Genomic DNA, 24,855 nt, shown 5'->3' with positions numbered 1-24,855 from the left:
CACACACCTACTTGCTGCCTCCCTTGGCTATGGTTATCAATTATTCTTCTATTTCATATCCGTATTCAAAGTGCAGGCCCTTTATCGAACCTTATTGTTGTAGCTACTAACCCAGGCGATGGCAGTGCGAAATATGCACACTTCCTCCCTTTCTTGGCTGAGATTATCAAATACCCTTGAATTTCATATTCTGATTCAAACTCAGTTCCCTTTATCAAGCCTTTTTCATGTAGATACTGCACTGCCAGAAGGCACTGGGAAATGTGTGTTTGGTATAGTGCACGTTTTAGATTTAGAGAAAGTGTAGATAAATGGAAAAAAACTGAAGTAGAAAGTAACACTGTAAAAATGGCCTCCAGGTCCACCTGCAACTACCAATTACTACTGCTATCAAGTACCCTTCAATGTAGCCTTCGTTTTAACCCCTTCGACGCTGATGACGAGCTGGGCTCGTCATGAGGTAGCCTCCTGCTACGCTGATGACGAGCCCAGCTCGTCACGTAAAGTGCGCTTTCGCAAATCTCAGCGTACGGGCGGAATTCCGCCCGCACGCATGCGGTTAAGAAGGTGAAGGGAAGCTACTCAGATGTGCACTTCACTTATACATCTACATGAGCACTAAACTGCAATACCTGACACTCTGCTTCCAAAAAAGAGCCTCTGCTGAGAAGGAAATGCTTTGGAGATATTTCTTCTTCCAGATTTTTTTTACAAAAAGATCAGAGGCATCTGATACCTTCATGGTGAGCCTGCTCCAAAATATTTGTCTAGCCACACAGTATGCCCAGACGTGGGTCCCATGCTCACTAGGCCACTGGAGTCAAGCTATCCTGGCTGAAGACGGCTGATAGCCAGAAACCGGTCCTAGGATGCTTGATTCCGGTCCAGGAAAGACATGGCTTGGCAGTTCGGGCTGGACTGTTTCCATGAGGCACAGGGTCAAGACTGATTTGCATATGGCCATGTCTGAACTGGGGTGGCTTGGTGACCAAAATAACGATGGATTAAACCCAGATCTGTGACTGGGGGTGAATGTTTTGCCATTGTGCAACATTCCGTCCATCATCTTGTGTGTTTTGCTGTTTACCCTATGTGGGAAGGGTATGCCCAGACGCGGGTCCCGTGCTCACTAGGCCACTGGAGTCAAGCTATCCTGGCTGAAGATGCTGATAGCCAGAAACCGGTCCTAGGATGCTTGATTCCGGTCCAGGAAAGACATGGCTTGGCAGTTCGGGCTGGACTGTTCCCATGAGGCACAGGGTCAAGACTGATTTGCATATCGCCATGTCTGAACTGGGGTGGCTTGGTGAGCAAAATAACGATGGATTAAACCCAGATCTGTGACTGGGGGTGAATGTTTTGCCATTGTGCAGCATTCCATCCATCATCTTGTGTGTTTTGCTAGCCACACAGGACGGCACACTTTGCCACTGTCTTCACTGAGCATTGAGGGCGCCTTATCTACCCACCACAAGGGTTCAGATGAGTGTGAAACAGATCTCCCTTAATATGCTAGGAGCAGGCATCTACAAGTTAATTAGTGACAAGCTCCAAAACTGTACCAGTTTGGCCGCCTTAAACCAATTTATGGAAAACAATGGCATGCCATGCTTAAGTTTCCTTTTCCCATTAAAAAAAACAAAATAAAAAACAGGATGCTTATCCCATCAGTAAGCTCAAACAGTGGTGAAGTTACAGCTCAAGACGAAAGAAAACCTACCTTCCTTTTGACATTGGCGTCATTGACAGCAGCACTTACAGCAGCACTGCATAATCACTTTACATATTGCATTAGATCTCTGGAAGTTACACTTTAAAGGCTCCTCCTTTGGGCCGCAATTACTGTCACACCTTGGCTGCGAAACTGCACTGGCCTATTTGAAAGTGTTGTTCTTTGATCAAGTTGAAACGGAAGAACCTATAATAACGCAACCAAAATGCCTCTGCATGAGAGAACACAAGGTGCATATAGTTAAGCTCCACCCACTTCCTGTTCTGGATGGAATCACAAGTCGGCTGCAGTAATGTTTCACACCTTACATAACTAGGCACTAATATTTAATTTCTCTTCATCAACAGGACACGTATAGGTAATAACAGAAGCAATGCCTTGACAGTGGGCCATGTTCCGGATCACTGCTAGCTCTGCAGCATGGTCTTCCTGAGCTGTAGATTAGATGTGCCTGAACAGGGCAGATGTTTTAGAGCATACTATCTATGTTTCCTCAAAAGCAGACCTTTTCAGGTGAGGCACAGCATATTGCAAATAAACAGCAGATCATCTAGGTTAAAGCTACTGCATTACAAGAACAGCAAGGCTTTTTTGGTAGCATTGGTGGTAACCCTTCAACAGGGTTGTCCTACGTGAACACATCTATGCTACCTCAACTCAGAGTCAAAAGTTAACTTGCAGCTTTCCGCTGAGGAGGACAGAGGTACACATTTTACAATAAATGCACCTAATTGCCAAATAGATTCTGCAAGAGTATAAGAGGCCACTGAATAACCAAGGCATTCACATTATTGGACTGTTCAGCGTGTATCATCTCTGTACAAAACCTACTCATACTGCTAAATCTTTTTTTAGGTATGGATGACAGACGGCCTGTAACCTGGAACATTGCACATTGTGTTCAGTTAATAAGTTATGACCAGAGATTGTCACCTTGCTCCAAATAGCTAACATTTAGCAGTCAACCACCACCAACACAACAGCGCCTCATGGGACCTCACAGATCTTGCAGCACCTTTGTTTTAATACCACAAAGCACACGGAACGACACACCTAAATCAATGATACAACAGCAGACCTTAGAAACGCAGGAAAACAAGTCACCATATTTACACTGAGCGAAGGTTCCCCAAAGATCACAATTTTCAAGTGAAAACGTAAATTCAGCTGATCTGGGCCTATTCTGCGGAGCGTCTTTCATATTTAGCTACAAATGGCGCTGAATTCTTATAACCTACGAGAAGCTGCGGTGATTTACAGGGTGCAGGTTTTCTGAGAACACACTGCAACACGTTCCATCCTTAAAGGGGTCAGCAACGGGGGAGGGGGGATAGCCTCAGAATCTCACATGCTGTAATGCTCACAATCCGGACTTCCGTCGGGTAGCTAGCCTGTAAAATTATCATGGAACGAACGAATCTGCCGTCCACATTGCTCGAAGCATGAAATCAATGAATGACTTCTGATCGCTGGCTGTTCATTCCGAAGACTCCATGAGCAAACGTAATGCCAACCTATTGTTAAAAACTGAATAAACAAGCACCAGCTGTTCTGGGCTCCATCATCCGTGCGGCGTGCGCTTCTAAGAAAGTAAAAGGGCGCACGGCAAACGTAAGCACGTCATGACATATAAAGAAAATAGTGCTTACAAGAAGAAATAAACAAGCATTGGTAATGCAATAGGACTCGTATTTATGCGAGACCTAGTGCGGGTGGCCAAAAAGGCACAAAGCAGGAGTGGGGGAGGTGCGGTGGGGGGGGGGGGGGAGGGGGGAGAAGTCACAGACTGCAGATGGGGCGGGGGGGGGGGGGAGGCAGGAAAGAAAATAGTGTTAGGAGTAAAGGGGCAAGTAGCCGTGGAATGATATAAATTATGACATGCTCGTCATAAGGAGGGACTAATAAGCCTAAAACCAGATGGAAGGCAGCATTTAGGACCTAAGCCATTGACAAAGATGGGCGAAGAGTGTACGGAGCTTCCAGAAAGCTTCCACACTATAGTATACACTGCAGGCTCGCAAAGCGAGACCTAAACAGACATGACTGCATGGAATGGTTTGCTTTGAGTGCACAAGACAAATCCCAATAACAAACAGTAACCAATAACCATGAACTAACCATTAACCTTAAGTTCGGAGCAGCGTGCTGCCTGGTGTAAAGCGCTTCAACACATCGTCACAGGTAGTAAGCACTATATAAATGCAATTTACAATTAAAAATTAAAAGTACTGCTCTGTGAAACCCATAAATAGTAATGGCTTCAGCTAGCTAGTACAGTGGTATGAACATGGGCACTATTCGATGTTAGCAGTGTTTGATGAATGTCTTGTGTCTCTGTGTATTTTTTTCCAGCTGATCCAGTGCTTTCTTATGGCTCTTTCTCTTGCCTTACAGTGATCCACCATCCACAGCATTCAGCTCGTGCAGTAAAAAACAGTATCGGGCATTCATTCTAAAAAATATGCCCATGTGCTTGAAAAATAAACCGAATCTGAGCGATCTCGTAGCTCCTCCTGTGTGCGGAAATGGCTACATTGAGGCTGATGAACAGTGCGACTGCGGTACACCGGAGGTAACTGGTGCTCACACAGATATAGCAATCTGTAATTTCAACCGATACATAGATAGCGGGATATTGTGGAGCTCTAATGACACAGAAGTATCTGATGACTTAATATGCAACTGCTTGTCTGCTTTACAAATAATATAAATGTATTTCCCTGTGAGCTAGTGAATAGGTGGGGTTTTGATGAAGAGGATTTTGATGTTTTAGATGTGTGCATGAATAAGTGTTTTAGCAGCTGTTTAAAATTTAAACAACTCTACGTCCTTTCTTTTTCATTTTACATTCTGTAAACAAATATAAAAGTGTATAGTGAGGTACAAGGCACTTGGATTCTGCTACAAGGAGTCTAGTTCTCTAGAAGGACAGCGCAGGAATATTCTCTCCTGTGCTCCAGGAACACTTTCATTTGGGCGAGCACTTAAACCAACTGGCATTTGAATGCGTTAAACTAAAATATATCAGACGTTTGTAGGTTTTGTATGACAATATCATATTTTCACACTAATGTGAATATTCACAGCATTTCATCAACATTCTGAAAGCTATAATTCAGTAATACATCCCTTATACTTATGCACAGAACATTGGTCCATATAGGAGACAGGTCACAGCCGGCACCCATTCCATATATGCATTGCACATAAGCAGGTCATGTCTATGACCTAGACGCACATCCACTGTCCCCAAAACCCACAGGGCATGAGCACGGTGAATAAACTCCTTCCGTGGCTCATAGATACTGCACATAAGGCACTGACTGTGACCACTCTCTTTCCACAGTATCCCTGTTAATAGTAGAACTAAATATGACATTGTAATGCTATAAAGGTGTCTTAGATAACTAGGTAATTTAGGTGTAGGTGTCTTTCTCTGGCAGCTGCACAGATGAGATGCAGGTAGCCATTAACCTACATTGATTTGTCAGTCTGGCTTGACAGTGCAACTGTCAGCAACCTTATGTGATCAACAAAAAAGAGCTTTCACCAAAATTGGCAATGGGGGTTATGATCGGACAATTCACATTTTAAAACAGTGATGTTTCTTCAATGTTTTGTTGGCTGCACGACTGGGCTCACATTAAGAAAGCTTGGCTTAAGGATAAGAAATGTTTGGAAACATCCATTTTTCTCTGGGAGCTTATGCTGCAGGCGTTTTCCGCCCTCCGCACAGGCTCCCATAGAAAAATGGATGTTTCAGACTGCACTGTGTGCTGTAGCATCCAACTGATGTGGTTGGAACTGCCAACCTGAGGTCAGTCGGTACCCATTCCGCAACAGTGTCATTCTCATCATGGTGCCTGCCACAAGGTGCAGGGATGTTGGTGTCCCACAGGGCCAAATGCAGGGGGCCAGGGGGTAAGGGGGTATTACTAGGGGCCCCCAAATGTCAGTTTATGACATCCAATCCTTGTCGGTAAGGCCAACATTGATTGGCTGTTGGAAACCAACATCATAATCCCGATGGCGGAAATGCCATCCTTAAGCCATTATGAGGCCATTCCGACTGGCCGACGGGCTCCTTGAGCCCGTTGGAACCGCGTCGGATTCCCTGCCCGGTTTAAACCTCAACGGCTTTCATCATAATACAGCGGTTGGATTTTAAACCTACAATGTTGGTAGACAAATTAGCTGAAGAAGCTACGAGTTATGGAAGGAAACCATTGACCTTAAATCCGTTTGGGGTTCTAAAAGTTGGCAGGTACGAGGCATTGAGGCCTTGCACCGAGCATGTCTCATCCCAAATCATATGTTGTTTTTGAATTCGACCATTTCACAAACGACTTGCTTTGGATTGGCTACTTCTAAAAAATTGAATACTCCTTCCTTCCCTGATTTGGAAGAATATTCGGGTTGGGGTAATACTACCAAATTTACACTCAGAGAGTTACAAACTCTATTGCTAAATTCCTCCTTTAACATATCCAGTTTGGATCCAAAAGGTTGGCTGGTGTGGCACAGGAGTGCTGATTCATGCCAGCATCGTTTTCTGGGTTTAGCTGATGGCTTTACACAAGTCAGACCTGATCCACGTTTTGAAACCGACCATTCTGTCACCACTTATTCAGTAGGCAAATTATGTCAAAATTGGCTGAAACATTCTACTTTGGCTGCGGTTAAACTGCATCTATCCAAGCTGAATGATGATGTAGATTTAAATGATTTCATAATGGTAGATCAAAAAGATGGATATATGCGATTTACAATGAAATCTGGAAGACATCACAGATTGAGGCGGCTACACGCCTTAAAGCTATTGATCAAGCTAATCTAGAAAAGGTGCTTGCAGTTGTAGATAATAGTATTAACATGCTTTCTTCCCGCATTTACACGTTAAATAATATTGTGTCCTCTGTTGTGGATATTGTGCAGGATGAAGTGTCTGTGTTATACCATGGTCAAAATCAATTGCGTTCAATTATGCAATTTGCATGGACCCTGCAGACGCTTAAATCTGGCAAGGTGCCATGGTCTTACATGAACGTGTCCTCCCTCTTTGCCCCTTTTAATTTAACTGACAAGCAGCGCTTGCTTTCAATGCGAGATGCATCTTTTTCCATGTTACATATTGAAAGGTTGGAATCCTTACCTTTCTCTGTGGCAGAGGCCACTGCTGCAAAGTGGCTTATCCACGGATTAATCACATTACCGTTTGCTTTGTGTAAATTTACAAATTGTATGCAATATATTGCTATAGGCCGATATGAACCATTGGGTAGTTTGTTTCTCCATGAAGCCTGGTCACTGCCATTTACTTACAGCTGTTTAAAAGACAGACAAGAAGTGTATCTAAAAGGGGAGGAGTGTACAGAGACACCAGATCAATCTTTAATGTGTAAACACATTCAATTACACGGTTCTTGTAACCAGGACCGGCCAAATTTAGCCTGTGTTTTGAAAGGAACTCCGTTACCCGCAATAGTCCCCACTTTCACATTACTGGCAAACGGCAGTTATTTACGTTTAAATAATGAAAATTGTTGTGGGTTAATTAGAGGTGTTGCTTATGTGGTGACTGTATCTGAACGTGTTGTCTGCTGCAAACATTTTCTGTACCCACCCCCGCATGGGAACGGGGATGTTTCCATCTGGCCGCGCACCCCAACCTTGACGGCAGAGTTCAATGGTATGAGTAGAATAAGAGCCCTTTTGTCCCAAAAAGAAGTGGCCTTGAGTTCGGCTCATGAAACATTTGTACTTCACATAGCTAACACCCGCACAGAAGTGCAGGCTCTTTTAAATACTGATTTGCCGTTGCATTTCAGCGAGCTGATTCATTCAATCTTTAACGCGTCCTCCACTTCTAGACTCGCACATTTTTTAAGGTAGTTAGCAGTGGTCTCGTGACTTCCTTTGAGAAAATATTTGGGGTCATTCCTGCTTTCTTTCATTCTATATTTTCAAGTCTGTTTGGTGGATTCCCGGTTTTGCTGGCACTGGCTGCAGGCGTTCTGGTGATATTTTGTTTTATTAAAAATGGATGCCCATCCTGTGTTACACGACGCACAGCCCCACCTGGCACTGTTTCGCAACAGGATGCTTGAATACTATGGCACGCTGCCGCTTGCGACATTAAGCACGGCATATGGATTATTGTTTCGATTTTCCTATTTCACATGTGTCCAGCCTGTGTTTCATTGCCTGAGCTGCGATTTCGACTGGGCCCTTGATTTGTGTCTCTGCAAGGCGGTGTCTCCTGACGTCGATTTTAATCATCTGATGAGTCCCTTAGTTACTCACGAGTTGGTTTGTTCTGGCGAAAGGATTATGGCCTTGGCAGCGATGCATGGACTAATGGGTCATTGGAACATACTCGCAGCAGCGCAAGATTTCTTGGCACAGAGCTTTATTGAGAACCCACCGAGTTGTCCTCTGATGGTGATAGAGGCTCCGGTACTGGAAGAGCACGTATGTTCTTTCCCACTATTAAATTGGATGACTGAACTGTTTTCGGATGATGACAGTGACTTCATGTTGGAGGCTGTTGCTGCATATTTTGCATATTCAATCTTGTCCTAAAGGCTTTCCAGGTTTTTGATGACAACCCGTTTTATACTTACATAATTTTTTGGGGCAAATTGTGTATACATTTTTCACCACCCAGACCTATTGACTTGAGGGGAAGTGAACAATGGATTGGCAAGTTGGAATTTTTTTAATTGACTTATGAAAACTTTTTTCCACCATTTTTAATTTTTGACATGGCTCATCGTTCTTGAACTCTGCTTTCATGATGTGCCCCTTGCCTTATCTTATCTTATCTTATCCGTGCTCGGATCATGGGGGGATGTCATATAGTTACTGCTTACCTATATACCGTGTTAAGTTAGCATGAGCTTATTAAATGTTTAAACGCCATTTTACCTTTTGCTGCTTCTGCACACGACACATAATTGTTGTTTTAGCTTTCAGCCTAGAAGAGCGTTGTGATTTACATGAGAATAATATGTTATTGCTCTGATATCAGCTTTGCTTGGTAAACTATGTCTGTACAGTGAGTGCTGAAGCCTCAAGGATAACTCGACACAGTATTGTTGTGAGGTCTGATCTTCGCACCTTCCTAGACATAACATAAATGCAGCTGCTTCCAAAATCTGGCATTAGGCGCGTTTTATATTGCTTTGCTTAGAACACACAAAACACACTTGATGCGGTTCGCATGCAGAGAGCTGGAGGAAGATGATGTGATCCCGTTACACTAGGATCTTGAGGTATGGGGCAGCCCTGCTAAAACCCACTGAGACCTTCTTAGATATAATATAATATGCTAGATAGGGAGGGTGAGAAATAGGTGTTGTTGAACCCTATTCATTTCAGCATATTTAGTATGTTGTCACCATTTGCATACTATGGACTAGTAACTATGCTGATAACTTTGCTTCTTATAATATGTTTCCTTGTATTATCTAAGATACTGCGTTTGAGAACACTGCATTAGTAAATAAATATTTCAAATATGCACGCGTCCTCATTTACTCCACGTTCTGGTTTGAAATGATTGCATAACGAAGGAGTGCTCATGTATTCCACGTGACCTGAGGTATTCTAAGTTCATGTTCTGGTTTGTCTAAACATTGGGAGTGTGTAATGACCAATGAGACACTGTAGCTAGCTCAGTAAGGGGATTTTGGGGACTAAGGTGAGTTTTGGCACACCCTAATTCACTGAGGTTCCAAATCTCTATGCACAGTTCTGTAGGAGAACGGAATCCCTGCTACAATGTCGGTCAGAGGCTTTCCAACCGACATTGTAATTAGACCCTAAGGGGCCGATTCCGATCGCGCTGGGAGAAGGCTCAGTCCGACTCGGATCTGGAGGGCTTTCCGATTGACTCGTGCTCCGGGGCTCCGAGCGCCAGAGTATGATGTGAACAAGCGCTGCTGGACACAGGTCGCTCGGAGCCCCATTGAAGTCAATGGGAGCCTGTTGTACGACATGTACATAGGCTCCCATTGACGAAAAAGGTATGTTGCGCACAAGGGCGCCCCCTGTAGTGGGGATGCGTCTGTGCCACCTGTACCGTACATGCATGTGTAGGGGGTCCCTTGGCTCCCCCCTGTGATTGACTCGTACGACTACGGGTGAAGGGGGGTCCGGCGTGGACCCCCAAAGTCCCCTTCCCGGAGCGTTTACGTGTCGCAGGCTCCGACTCGATCCATCTGTGCAAATCGTGCATCGTACTGGCACAGTCGGAAACGCCTCCATTGCACGGTACGGTTTGCTTACGGACAAGATGTACAGAGCGGTTCAGACCTAGAAACGATTTGGTCGACGATTTTGCGTTTCTCGTATCGCACTTGTTCGCTCATACAGCTGTACGAGTAGATCAATAAACACGAGTATGGCTCCTACTTTTTCTGGCCGGTTCGCGTTCGGAGCCCTCCTAAACGAGATCGGAATCAGCCCCTAAATGTATTCAGGACTGAAAAACAAGCACTGTTCCTTTAAGGAGGTAGAAGTTTCCATCTCTTAGCTTGTCTTGTGCTGACAGTTGCCATACAACCTTGGTTATTTTTTCGGCTCAATTCAGGTTAAGCTTATTGCTCAATTTAATATCTTAAGCAGTATCTTTTGTATCAAATTTAGATTCTATCTCGATGCCAAATAATCAAACTTATGTCCTTTATTATTATAAAAAAATTATAAATGATGTGTAAATACTTCCCTAGTGTATTTATAAAAATTCCAAGAAAATCATTATGTGCTGGTTTCATTTAGTTCGGATACACATGCTGGAAACAACATCGAAGCTGCAGATATCGAAAAAACACTTGTTTGGGCATTGCATATTCCTTCTGCAACTCTTCATATGAAACAAAAACAACCTCAATAATTGTCTTGCCTAAGATAATAAAGTTCAGATCATGCCAGCAAGATAAGAAATGTGTGTGCATAATAGATGGAAGTTTGGATTAGAAGCCTATTCATGTATACTAATAAAAGCCCAAAATGTTATAATGTCTCCTTATATTCTGCCATATTTGATGAAAACTTTAGTGGTTTAAATCTAGAATGCTTAAAATACGATGTGTCAATAACACCTTTTAAAGGCTTAGGGCCTTATTATGAAGACTGTCTGGCGAGAGTCCGACCACCATCATTGTATGATGGATACCAACCGATATGTAGTCAGTGATTCCACCTGCTACATTATGATCCAACCGCCGTGCAGGCGGTCAGAAACATGCTGTTTTCTATTGTGACTTGTGCAGCGGCCCAGAAAAGAGTCGCAGAAATAGGCATGTTTTAAACATCCATGCATTGTGTGCCAGGTACCATAAGGTCCATGGATGTTTGGGTGGCACCACATGTGACCGTAAAGCCACAGGGTAGAGGCAAAAGGGGGACGAGGGCCATGCTAGGGGCCCCAAAAGTCCCTTTTGATCTACCTGTACATGGTAAGGGATGGCCAGGCGTGAGAGGGGTGGGACGGAGGGGCCTGGGAATGAGAGTCATCATAGATATTGGCCTGACGAAGGGAGGAGGGTGGCGGAAGGAGGGGAGGATTGTCGACTTTGTGTCTTGTTTTTTTTTGGTTTGTGTTTTTTTTTGGTTCTACTCTATGTTCATTTTTATTTCTCTTGTTACACTGTGGTGTACTGTCCAAAATGCAATAAAATGTGTCTTTAAAAAAAAAGATATTGAGGCAGTGTTACCATCTTACTGACAATACGCCTACTAGTAAGGCCAAGGTTAAGTGTGTCCTATTTTCTAAAAATCTTAAGAGATCTTGGAAATAAAGAGTTATAATTTAACTTGCTAATGTCCTCCATCTTCTTAGATGTTTGTACACCAAAATATGTTTCAGACTTGACATAGCAGGATATTATTGAAGATACATTAGTCAATATATGCTTATTTCAGGGCATACCCACCAAAAACACACTGTTAAAATTACAATATGCATATGATAAAACACTGAAAGTGTTGAAATAAATAAAATAGTTGTTAAAAATTTGGCAATCCATTCAAGATAAAACGCAAGTTAATTTTTATCATGACATTAAAAATCAATTGCTATTTGCTTAATTTTAATCTGTACATGGGGAAAAAATTTAATACAGAACACTTTAGGAGTAGTTATGTCCGATTTCATAATTCTAAAGGCGGCCAAGTAATTCCTAAAACCCAGAAACATACATAAAGGGCAAATCCAATATCTCTGCACATTCTGACATGCAAAAGAATAATGCAAGCTATATATTTTCACTAACATTGTATTCACACATATCATACCTATTGATTGATTGAAAAAACTTTATTTCGGCTACAAGCCATAAAAGTATAAAAATAGCATCACATTGCAAAAATCCAATGGTTACATTTAAAGCACAGAAAAATGACATGAACAATAAATATCTTGGGGGGAGGCTCACAAGGGGAAAGTCACAATCAATAAAATACAATTATAATCAATTACAATTACCGAAATAAGATCATACCTATTAGTCTCAATATGATGGTGAGTCTTCCATTTACTCGTGAAACGTTTTATATGCAGGATACCAAATCTAAATTTAATAAAATGTGTTTTTGCTTGATTTGGTAACATTTCATCTAAGAACAATTCAAAATGCAGAAATGGTTTAAGCCCCATACGTTTGTCAATTCAACAACCCTTTTGTGTACACTGATTACTTCAGCACACAAAGCAAGCTTTCACAGTACCCTTGGATTCTGGTTCATAGAACAAAGCTCATACCATGAGGTTTTTAACCCCAGGATACTTAACCAGTGTTTTTACAAGGCATAACCAGTGCAGTGTATCAAGACATATCTAGAGATGAAATATCTAGTGGACTAGCCCAATAAGAGTCAACCTTAGCTGTTGTCCCCAATCTGAACCAAAATAACAGGGTTCTTAGGGGGCGCTAGAGGGCGCACTGCAGAATGGCCGCCTAAGGATGAGGCTCCTGTAGCCTGGTTCATAATCCTGCATCTATCCTTTCTATCCGGTGTCCGAGCCTGCTGAAATTGTGCACGATTGTGCAGCATGCTATAACCTGTCCTCGGTGAAAGTTTCAAGGAAATCGGACAGCGGGAACTAACTCATCGGAGCCTTTGAAGTTTCCCCGGGACTAGCGTTGGAGGTCCGTGAGTGGCCGCTGCCGGGGATTGTGGCTGGGAAACACCGAGGCTGCACACGTGGGCGGTGGGCCGCACCACATTGCGGACGCCCTGTGGGAGACGGAGGTCATCGGAGATTGGGGGCTGCTACGCGACCCGGAGGAGAGCTCTGAGCGTTACACCTACCCGGAGCTGGTAAGCTGTGTGCGCTGGGCGGAGGGCACGGTTGCTGCCTGAGGAGATACGCACTCGGACAGCTGCGGTGGACCCGAGGGCGCCATCTTGTCCCATATCGCAGTGGTGAGCAGCCGTGCGCGGCGGCAGGATTCGGACCCGCTGTACGGACATTCGATAAGAGGCACATTGGAGATCCAGGCGCGGCAGCTTATGTAGCGGAGAGGTGCAGGCTGCGCAGGAAAAAGCTGACAACAGTGGCGGTATACTGGTGGATGTGGCGCATTGGCCGGAGCACCAATCCTTTGTATGGTTTGCACTGCGGTGGGGCTGGCCTGTTTTCCGCGCACTGGGGCAAATAATTCGGCATTTGCACCTCCACGTGTGTGGCATGGCAGTGACAGTACTGACCTGACTGAACTGCACTGGATTTCGAAGTGGACTATAAAGTGGTTTTTGGGCGCAGTGGAGCAGTTCTCACGGCCTACTACACTGAGCCTGGACATGATCACGGTACAGAAGTGCATTCTAGGCTGCTTAATGTACATGAGCACGCTGCTCCTCGTGACTGTATAACCTAGTTGGCAAATTCAAATTGTATCACTCTGCACAGGACGGCACCCACATCGGGGCACCAGGTTTACAGCGGAGTCGCTCTTGCATCGTTCTTTCTCCCCTTCAGTTTAATTTGCTGGCCCTGGCATTGGGAGAACGCAGGTAGGGCTCTGTGCCGTGCTACCCGCTTTCCAATAGAGGTCCTGGAGTGACTGTGGTGCGCGGACATTGCTGATTGCACGAGGAACCAATTGCGTGAATACCACGTGTCAGGTTGCAGACATGGGACGTCCGGACTCCCGTCAACCGAAACTCACATTTGATAACTCTAAAAAAGGCTCAACTTCTAGTCAGGACAATGCACAATCACAGAGGGTTGACCAGGTGCCAGATGGGTCCTCGACTGCGGAGATGAATAACCAGCAACTCTTACATGAAATCAGGCAAGGCTTTGCCACGGTGGTGGACAAAGTGGATAGAATGTCATCCCGAATGGACGCCATAGTGCATAAAATGGACCAACACGAAGAACGCATTGTCGAGACGGAACGTCAGATATCTGATAATACTGATATCACTACGGGACACACGGAGCAGCTACAGAGGATGGAGAACCTACTGCGGGTCATAGTGGCAAAGAACGAGGATTTGGAGGCCCGCAGTAGAAGTAATAATATCCGCATAACGGGTGTACCGGAGTCCACAAATACTGGATGTATGGAAGATTATGTGGAGAAACTACTGACGTCCGCGATTGGTGCTGATGCTTTCTCTACTCAATTTATAGTGGAGCGAGCCCACCGCTCTCTCGGCCCGGTGCCGAAGCCTGGTGCGCCGCCTAGGGTGATCATTGCACGCCTACTGAACTATAGAGATCGAGATGTAGCACTGCGGGCGGCCCGTACTAAACAAACACTGAACTATGATGGAGTACCCTTTTCTATATACCCAGATTTCACTCCGATGGTCCAGGAGGAACGGCGCAAATTCCTAGAGGTGAATAGAAAGTTAAGGACTACACAAATAGACTATGCATTGTTATACCCTGCCAAGCTTAGGATTAACCAACAAGGGAAACAGAGATTATTCAATAATCCGCAACAGGTGGAGGATTATCTGCGCTCCCTGAAGCTGGCGAAGCGTGGGCCGACGAGTCGAGGTGCAGCAGGACAGGCGCAGCCTCCTGAGGACGATGACGAATCTTGAGATCCCGCTGACTGACCGGGGGGAGGCCCCCCGTGGGGGCTGCATACCGCTGTCGGGCGAAGATTTGACTATGTTGCCGAGAAAAGGATGATTGGAAGACTATTCCGGCTTGAAGGCTCCGGTTATGCCGGTGGTAATATAAACCAGGCCCCCACCTTCCCCTCTCTTATAGAGCCCGGAAGTGTCTTGGGTTGTAGGGCTTGGAGAGGGGAGGTGGATGTGTTGCCAACTAGTTCTGTCCCCCAACGGGTGATCCCCCTTACTACGAACAGTTGACTGTAAGTTGCTGAAATTTTGTATGGAGTTGTGGACTGGGGGGGATACAATATCTTGGAAAGTTGGGGTTGTCTGAGTGGGGGGGAGGGGAAGGGGGCGGGAGAGCCTACAATATGGTGGATTTCCACTGAGTTATGGTTTCTGTTGTTTGCTGAATGGGAATGACTCGGGGATGTTTGGGGATGGGGTGCGGGGACGGGGGGGCAGTCTGACAAGGTTGGGGTTTGTCAGTGGGAGGAGGGTGGGGACGGGGTTGGTAGTTACAAAGTTGAGTGGATGAAAGTGTGGGTACACATCTCTATGCAGCTACTTGATGCTGGAAGCGACTATATGCTAGGTCTTAGGCGATTATTTTACTTTGCTGTGATCACCAACAATAATGAATGACGAAGTTGCGGGGAGGGTATCGGTGATGTCCTGGAATGTGCGGGGCTTGAATGACGCTAGAAAATGTAGAAATGTGTTGGCATATCTGGACAGGCATGGTGTGCACATAGCCATGCTGCAGGAGACGCATTTACACCCACGCTCCAGTGACACATTCGCAGCTAGACGGGCCTCGGTTAGGAGATTTTCCTCATACTCTTCATATGCCAGAGGTACTGTTGTGTTAATTAAGAACTCAGTCCATTTTCAGGTCCTTGGGGATATGTTAGATTCTGATGGTCGTTATGTGGTGTTGTGGGGCAGACTTGGAACCGATACGATTACTATTGTTAATTGCTATGCTCCAAATGTAGATATACCTGACTTTTTCACTGCACTGTGGGGAAGGGTCGTCAGCATTGGATCGATGCATGTCATCTGGGGGGGTGATTTTAATGTGGCATTGAAGCCGGGCATGGACAGATCGGATGGAAGTGCGCAATATAACAGGAGAGCCAGGGAGGCGTTGAATGGAATTGTAGACGAGGGTGGACTGATAGATGGCTGGCGTTTTGCGCACCCCACGCGCAAAGAAGGCACACATTTTACGACATATGCCAATGCATGGGCTCGTCTTGATTACTGTCTACTGTCTCGAGGCTTGGTTGTAGATTTGGGTAAAGTTGCACATCTGGCTAGAACTTATTCGGATCACTGTCCGGTTTTGCTACAGGTTGCTGTGCCTGGATTGGCAGGACACAACCCCAGTGGCGGCTTATACCTACGGCACTGCTAGATTAGGTTTTTAAGACTGAGCTCGGTGAGGAGATTGAGGCATTCTTTCCCAGAAACAAGGGATCTGTTGGTAGTGTGGAAATGATTTGGAAGGCATTTAAGGTCACGGTGAGGGGGGACTGTAAATCTAAGAGTTTTGGAGTACTGAGAGACAAACAGAATGCTATCAGGAAACTGGAGCTGGACTTGAAAGGGCTTGAACTACAGAAGGCGCACAGCGCTGATGCAGGGTTACATAAAATGTTTAGAGATAAACTGTCACGGTATGAAGAGGAGGCTGCCAGGGAAGCAAAGTTTAGGGGTAAGAACTGGACTGCGAGAAAGTATTGTGAGGGGGGCAGGCCGGGTAAGGTGTTAGCGACACTCACGAGGCACCCACGATGTAATACACACATTTTGGAGATACACACCGCCGATGGAGGGAGGTGTCAGGATACTAATGGGATACAGGATCTTTTTCTGGCGCACTATGGCCACTTGTACACCACTCAACAAATAGGAGAGGAGAACTACGGGGATTTCTTAGATGACATAGCATTGTGCTGGCTGAGTGATCACCACAGATCATTCCTCAGTGCTCCACTAGAAGTGGATGAGATAAGGGATGCGATCATGTCCTTAAGTAATGGTAAAGCAACCGGACTCGACGGTCTTCCTGTCGAGTTCTATAAATGCTACATTGACATCATGGCACCTGTATTGAAGGAAGTATTTGAAGAATCATTAGAGATGGGTGTGTTGCCTCGCTCAATGCGGGAGGTGGTGACAACTTCGCTTTTGAAACCTGGTAAGGACCCAGCGGAGTGCGATTCCTATCGTCCGCTCTCGCTTATTAATTGTGATGCTAAAATACTGGCAAAAGTCCTTGCGACGCGCTTAACCCTTATAATGCAGAAAATTGTTTTGCCGGATCAAGCCGGATTTGTCCCTGGTAGGTCCACCAACCATAACCTATGCACTCTCTTCTCCTTAGTCCACACTATAGCTCCAGAGTTACCGGTAGCAGCAATATTCCTCAACGCTACTAAAGCGTTTGACTCAGTCGAATGGAACTACCTCTTCGCCATATTACATAGGATGGGATTCCCTAAAATGTTTATAGCGTGGATAAAATTGCTTTATACTGAACCTGTGGTGAGGGTGGTTATTAACGGAGATTTATCTACGCAGATGCCCATCACGAGGGGCACTAGGCAGGGATGCCCTCTATCCACATTGCTCTTTGCGATAGCGATTGAGCCTTTGGCGTGTCGCATTCGGCAATTACATAAAGAGAGTGCCTTTAGATGTTTTCAACGACAAATAGGAGTGTCACTATATGCGGATGATGTGACCCTGTATGTCGTGAACCCACAAAAAAACCTTAACCCTATTTTGCGGGAATTCTTGGTGTTTGGGTGCCTTTCGGGTATACATATCAATTGGAAAAAATCGTTGTTCTTTCCACTCACGCCAGCGGTTACACGCTTTCCGCTGGATTACCCGATTGAGTGGTGTGGCTCAGACCTGCGCTACCTGGGTATCATGGTGTCTGCGGACCGGGAGGAGACTCTTCGATTGAATTATGGCACTGCTATTACCAAATTGGCAGATAATGTTACACGTTGGAGGACGATGCCGTTGTATATGGCGGGTAGAGCATCCCTCATCAAGATGGTCATACTGCCACGTTTTTTATATCTATTTCAGAACATTCCTTATTTTCCAGGTGCATATTTTTTTAAAAGATCGCGATCGGAACTCCTTCGCTTGTTCTGGGGTGGCAAACAGCCGCGTTTGAGATGATCCGTCATTACGCAGCCTTATAGCAAAGGAGGGTTTGATGTCCCAGATTTTGAGATATATTATATGAGTGCACAAGCACAGTACGCCTATCACTGGACCAATCCGACGCCGTTCATGCCGCAATTAGCGGTTGAGGACTGGAAAGCAAAGCCTCTTCCGCTCCATGGCCTGATTCATGGCTCTATAGATATACTGGAGACTCCGTATACTACGGTGACTTGCACTATGGATGCCTGGAGGAGGGTGGCCAGGGTATTAAACGTTGACCTGTTGTATTCGCCACGCATGCCGCTCGCATATCACCCCCGGATAGCACTCTTACAGGAAACGGGCTTCCGCTTACTATGCAGACGCCTCAAAGTTACCACGTGGGGAGACCTGTTTTTAAATGCCCAATTTCGTACACAAGAGCAGCTGTTTCAGGAGGTGCACCCTACGCCTTTAGAGGTTTTTTATTATATACGATTAAGGCAAGCACTGAAAGAGATATTGCCGCACTATCCGGATGAGCCGGAAATAGTGATGCCACTTCATACTATGCTAACGCTGACGGGCGGTAGTCATCTAGTTTGTAGACTATACATGCTATCAGACTGCAACGAAATAGTATCGAGAACAATGTTTGCCAGTTATGGAGCGCCGATTTGGGTAGTGAAATCTCTGACGAACAGTGTACCTACTGTTGTGGCATTACTGCCAACATCTCATCTAGTTGTGGACTTAAGATAATTCATTATAAGTTCTTGCAAAGGTTTTATTACATGCCTGCCAGAAAACTATGATTCCATCTTTCAGATAATGACAGATGCGAAAGATGCCACGCAGGGGGGGCAGGTTTCTTTCACTTGGCTTGGGAGTGTCCAGGGGTATATGAGTATTGGACCCAGGTACACGCTGCACTGCAAATCATGCTGGAGGGGCACTTGGATAAGGACCCCCTCATCATGCTCCTGGGTTACACTCTGCATACTCCCCGGCCCACTAGAAAATTTCTTGATATTGCTCTACTGCTTGCGAAACGAAGGATTGCATGTCGATGGGGGAGGGGGAGGGCTCCAAAATGTAAAGACTGGCTGGAAGACGTTATATACTGTCAAGATCAGAATGCTGTCTATGCTGAGCTACAACCTGTTCGTAGTAGGCCCAAGGATATTTGGGGCCCGTTACAGGTTTATCTACAGGAATGTGCCAAAGGACAAGAAAATGCAGAACTTGATAACGATGAGGAGGGGATGCATATATAGTTCTACTTGTATTAGGCCCGTCACCCAGAGGTTTTTGCACACTGGTTTTGTTTCCTTAATTACTGTGTCTTATGTCGGGTACGGTAGGGTTATACCGTAGATGTATACTAGGGACTGGCCTCACTGGCTTCATGATGCTCTATGTACGATGCCTTCGAATTGTTCATTACTTTTATGATGTACCATGAATGACCGCCTCCGGACTCATGTATTACCTCCCTGATGTATGTTATGTTATGTTATGTTAACAATGGTTTGTAAAGTGCGCTGACACCGGTTGGTTTCCTGGCGCTATAGAAGACAGAGGGCAGTCAGAGTTGGAAGCCTGCGGAGTTAGTGGTATGCTTGTTGGTAAAGCCAGGTCTTTAGGCATTTCCTGAATGACATGAGATCAGGACATAGCCGGATCTCAAGGGGAAGGGCATTCCACAGGCGAGGTGCCAGCGTGCCAAATCTACAACCGCCCGAGCGTTTACGTTTGAAAGATGGTGTTTGTAGGAGACATTGGTGGGCCGAACGTAGGCTTCGGGACGGGGCATATTTTGTGATGAGTTTTGTGATGAATTTAGGGCTTTTGCAGTGGAGCGCTTTAAAAATCATGCAGCTGACTTTAAAGGTGCAGCGCTGGGCCACCAGGAGCCAATGGAGTGTTTTCAGGAGGGGGTGGCTGATTGCCATCTGGGCTGGCTTAAGATCAGTCTGGCTGCATGATTCTGCATCATCTGGAGTCTTTTCAGGAGGAACTGGGGAAGGCCCAGATATATCGAATTTGCATAATCTATGTGAGAGATCACAGTAGCAATCACCACCTGTGTCAGGGCTTCACGGGTCAAAAGGCGACGGACCTTCCGGATTTTCTCAGTTGGAAAAGACACTTGGAGACCACCTGACCATCTTGCGTTTTAAGTGAGAGGTCGCTATTTAAGGTGATGCCAAGCGTCTTTGCCGATGATGAGGGGATCGGAGCTTGACCCATATCTGTTGGCCAATAATGTGGGACCCAGTATTTAAGACTGTCCCCAGTCAAGACCAGCTCGGTTTTTCCTGGGTTCAGTTTCAGATGATTTTGGTTCATCCAAGTTTGGATGAACCTCATTGTTGACTGGAAGAAGGAAATGAACGTATCCGAGTTGTCGATTGTGAATAGGAGCTGTAAGTCGTCCGCATAGTTCAGCACGGTTACCTGTTTATCTCTAAGAGCCTGGATTAAAGGGGCAATATAGAGGTTGAACAGGTGGGGTGACACGGACGAACCCTGAGGTACACCGCATGTAATGGCTTGCTTGATACCCGCAAAATTGCCCAGGCGAACTGCTTGAGAGCGATCTGCCAAGAAGGACTTCAGCCAGCAGGCTGCCGTGCCCCGGATGCCAGCCTGAGAGACATGGTCGATCAGGTTGGTATGATCGACCGTGTCAAATGCGGCTGACAAATCCAGAAGCACTAAGGCCTGCGGGATGCGGTTGTCGGCACAGTCCCTGAGGGTGTCCATTACTGCCACTACTACCGCCTCCGTTGAATGGGCTGGGCGGAAGCCCACCTGATGCGGTTCAAGGCAGTTTGATGTTTCTATAAAGTTGGACAGACAGTTAGCGACATGAGCCTCCAACACCTTAGCTAGGAAGGGGAGAAGGGAAATTGGGTGATAGTTTGCATTGCAGTGGGATCTGCGCCCGGTTTCTTTAGGAGGGGTATTACTGTTGCTTCTTTGAATGCAAGGGGAACTTGTCCAGTGGCCAAAGAGTTGTTTAGGAGGGTGCAAGCGGGGGGCCGGAATTACTGATAGGCAGTCTTTCAAGATATAAGGAGGACATCTGTCGGATGGGGCGCCTGATTTTACTCTTACCAGTAATTCCTGAAATTGATCTGAGGTGATAGGAGTGAAACTGCTAAGTGAATCGGTGGTATTGGGGCTTAGAGCTGAAAGGGGAGAACTTAAGGTTTGTGGAATACTGGCTTTGATGGCAGTAATTTTCTCTGTAAAAAAACATTCAGTGAATCGCAGAGGGTCTGGGTCGGGGGTAAGCTGGGATGGGCATTGTCAAGGTTAGTTAATTCATTGAGAATAGAAACAATTTCCTTAGATTTATTGGTTGATTTAGTTATGCGGGAAGAGAAGTAAGCAGTTTTAGAGGCTAGGATAGATTTCATGTAATCCTTCCTAGCTGTGATATATTGAGATTTAGCGTCAGAGGCATAGTTACTATATATATTATTGCAGACCTGATTATGTCGTTTTCTTCCAGGTGGATGTCATTTATGAGACTGTACCGTACAGCTGTAATTGAATGATGAGAGAATGTAACGTTCATGTTTCTTATACCATAAAAGCAATAAAGAAATAAAAAAATAAAAAATAACAGGGGTCTTAAGACATCAATATGGTAAATTTTCATGAGATTTGAACCACGGGTTCATTTGAGACAAATTAAAAAGTGATCTAATAAAATCGAAATCAGGATCTGGAAGTTTTCACTTCCACATAGTTCCCCAAATAAATAGAGCAGCAGATTTTACTGTAGTTCTGTACATCACAGAGGCTCTATGTCTTTATGGTGGTGCTATGATAGTCAATCGTCAATATTAACACCCAGATAGTCGATCTGGTCGACTCTGTCAAGATAAACATACCCTATCCTCTGGCCCCCTCAAAAGACTTATGCGGATTAAAGTTCATCTGCTTGGTCTCTTGGGTGTTAATGTTAAGGCCTTTCAAATCACAATAAGCTTTACATTTGTCCAACAGGTTTTGAAGGCCGATGGCGATTCCGAAATAATCAATGTCATAACAGTGAAATGTAGGGCCGGATTCCGAGGACTACCTAACCTTGATGAATCATATATACCATCCAAGAGTACCTTTGTGACATCATTAATGTATAGGGAGAAAAGGGTTTGTCCTAAGCCAAATCTCTGGGGTATACCTCTACAAATAGGGATGCATTCAGTTAGTTCACCTTGACTACCACAGTGGACCTGTGCATAGTTATCTTCATGAAACCTCACTATTGTTGCCATTAGTAATGAGGGTTCTCCCTGGGTTTTGAGCTTTTCCTATAGTGTTTTTTCTGGGGCAAGATGGAAAGCTTCTCTTATGTCCACAAACACAACATTAAAGTGGTCCTTTTGAGTTTAATGTACTTCCACATAACCATGGGCAACTTAAACACTTGCTCAATTTTGCAAACTTTAACTTTAAAACGACCCTGTAAGGGGCGAGGGATTTGGGTTTCAGACATCCAATGTTCTAGCATCTTCAGGATTTGCCTGCAGAAGCATTTTTCAAGTTATCCAACAAGTAAATTGGTCTATAGTAACTGGGGATGCCACTGTCTCCTTTTTGAAAAGGGATATGATTTTGACCCGCACCAGCATCCATGGCTTTGGACAGTAAATCGATATACGGAGCCCAGCCTAAAAAGTGTGAGACAAAAACATCTCCAGGAACTTTGTCAAGGCCTAGTGCCTTTTCGTGGCTTCAAAATCTCAAACGCATTTAAGGTTATCAGTAATAAGAAAAAAATGATTATTCAGTAAATGATTAGAATTACTAAAATACGTTTGACCATGATCTTGTGTCCAGCAGATAGAAGGACTACAGCAAAAATAACATTTTGAGAAATTCTCCAACCAAATAGAAGGCTGTATGTATTGGCTGGTTGATGCACATTCAACTCTGCTACCATGTGCAATGAGAATCACTGGCAGAATATCGACGACCAGAATATCGACGACAAAAATATCGGATCCGAAATATCGATGTCAAGAATATTGAAGTCCTATCTACATAATGGTAAGTACAAAATTATCAAAAAAATATAGTTCTAAAAAATATTGTTGTTTAAAATATCGTTTTTTTAAAATATCTAAAAAAATATATAAAATAAAGTAAATAATACATATAATTAAAAAAAAACATAGGCCATATGTATGAAGCCAATTTGCGATCGCAAATGCTGAAATTCACAGAATTTCAGCGTTTGCAATCGAAAATTAGCAGTGTTCAATGTAGCACGCAAAAACCCCCTAGCAAAATAAGGAATCACAAATTTTGCAATTCCTTATTTTGCGATTGCATTTAAGGATTCGCAGATTGCGATTCCTTAAATGCAATGTAAGAAGCACAAAAGAAAGTGCGATTTGGCCTTAAGGAATCGCAAATTAACACCAACTTCAAGTTGGTGGTAAATTGCGATTTCACTTAAAAATGCACTATTTTGCATTTTTTAACGTGCCATGTGGTGCACATACTTGCCATTAGGGCATGTATGTGTGCCTCATGTGCACACATGCACATTTTCAGGGGTGCAACAGGGTGTCCTTTTGATACCCTGGCCCCCTTGAAATTGCATTCTCAATTTGCGAATATCTAAATGCTAATCGCAAATTGAGAATGCCTTTCCATTCATTCCTATGGGCCTCCTAGCCCATAGGAATGAATGGGAAGGTATTCCTTATTTGCAAATCTGAATTTGCGATTCGCTGAAAATCGCAATTTGAGAATCGCAAAACAATATTATGATACATATGGCCCATAGTTAGAATTATTAGAAAATGTGCACATTTATAAATAATAAATATAATGTTAATAACAATTAAACATACATATATATAAAATATACACAGCTACTTCCTGTCTCTCCAAACAGCAAACACAGAAATCAACGGACCACCAGGCAGCATGGATTTTGCAGGTAGGTTTATTATCCTTTCATTCTCACTTCTGGCATGACGCGTTTCGGGCAACAGGTGTCCTTGTTCACATAGTGAGCCTGCAGTACGATATTGGTTATTTATACAATTATTATAATTTTTTTTAATTTTGTACAATGTGACCACAAACAGTGAAAAAATACTCTGTGCAAAAAGTGCTTCTGGAACCATCACATTATGAGGCATATCAGTCTTAACTTTTGTATATTATAGAGCTTGACAGAAAGCATTCTTTCATTTAGATTCTTTCATTTTTTTGACATTTACATATTGCAGTTTAAATGCCCGTTTTTCTGTGCAAATAACGCCAATATTATGTGCAAAATACGCAATAAAATAAATACATATTTATAAAACCCATGGTTTGTGCATCATACGCAATTTTAGACTTTGGTAAATATTTACAAACCTAAGTGCAAATTACTGCTTAAATGCAGAAGCGTTTGTGCAAAATATGCAAAGATGTAAATAAACATTTAGCTGCCTATATGTTCTATTGATATCTAATGTATCCACCCTTAACCTCCCAAAGGGATGTGCAAATCACGCTAACCTTCATGTGCAAATTTAGCAATTCAAGTATTCATGGTTTATGTGCAAAATTCCACAGATATTGTAAATCACTGCTTAAATCCAGGACCGATGTGCAAATTATACAACAATAAAATATGAATGTTTGATTCTCTCAAATTCATTGGCGATATTTAAAAAAATCTTATGTAACCATTAATATCTGTATACACATCCTATCAAAAAAGTAGAATATCTTCACAGACCTAAAAATCTCATTAAGAAATATTCTAAAAACATTTTGTCAAGATTCCGTTTAAATTTACAAAAGAGTGGCCCCCAAATATATCAATTATTTTATTTTATATA

At 44.0% G+C, this 24,855-nt stretch overlaps 1 protein-coding gene across 6 annotated transcripts in view; it reads left to right on the top strand.

The window, feature by feature from the left end:
• LOC144791764 (disintegrin and metalloproteinase domain-containing protein 28-like) overlaps positions 1–24,855 on the top strand; it is a 3,516,669-nt gene that overhangs the window by 2,037,058 nt on the left and 1,454,756 nt on the right. For all 6 annotated transcript variants that reach the window (XM_078666532.1, XM_078666533.1, XM_078666531.1 and 3 more), the window contains one exon: positions 4,127–4,304. In XM_078666532.1, the coding sequence (XP_078522658.1) occupies positions 4,127–4,304 (178 nt within the window). The remainder of the gene's footprint in view (positions 1–4,126; positions 4,305–24,855) is intronic.

The sequence above is a fragment of the Lissotriton helveticus genome, chromosome 11 (assembly GCF_964261635.1).
Source record: "Lissotriton helveticus chromosome 11, aLisHel1.1, whole genome shotgun sequence".
NCBI lineage: Eukaryota > Metazoa > Chordata > Amphibia > Caudata > Salamandridae > Lissotriton > Lissotriton helveticus.
This window is presented reverse-complemented; position numbering and strand designations above follow the sequence as displayed.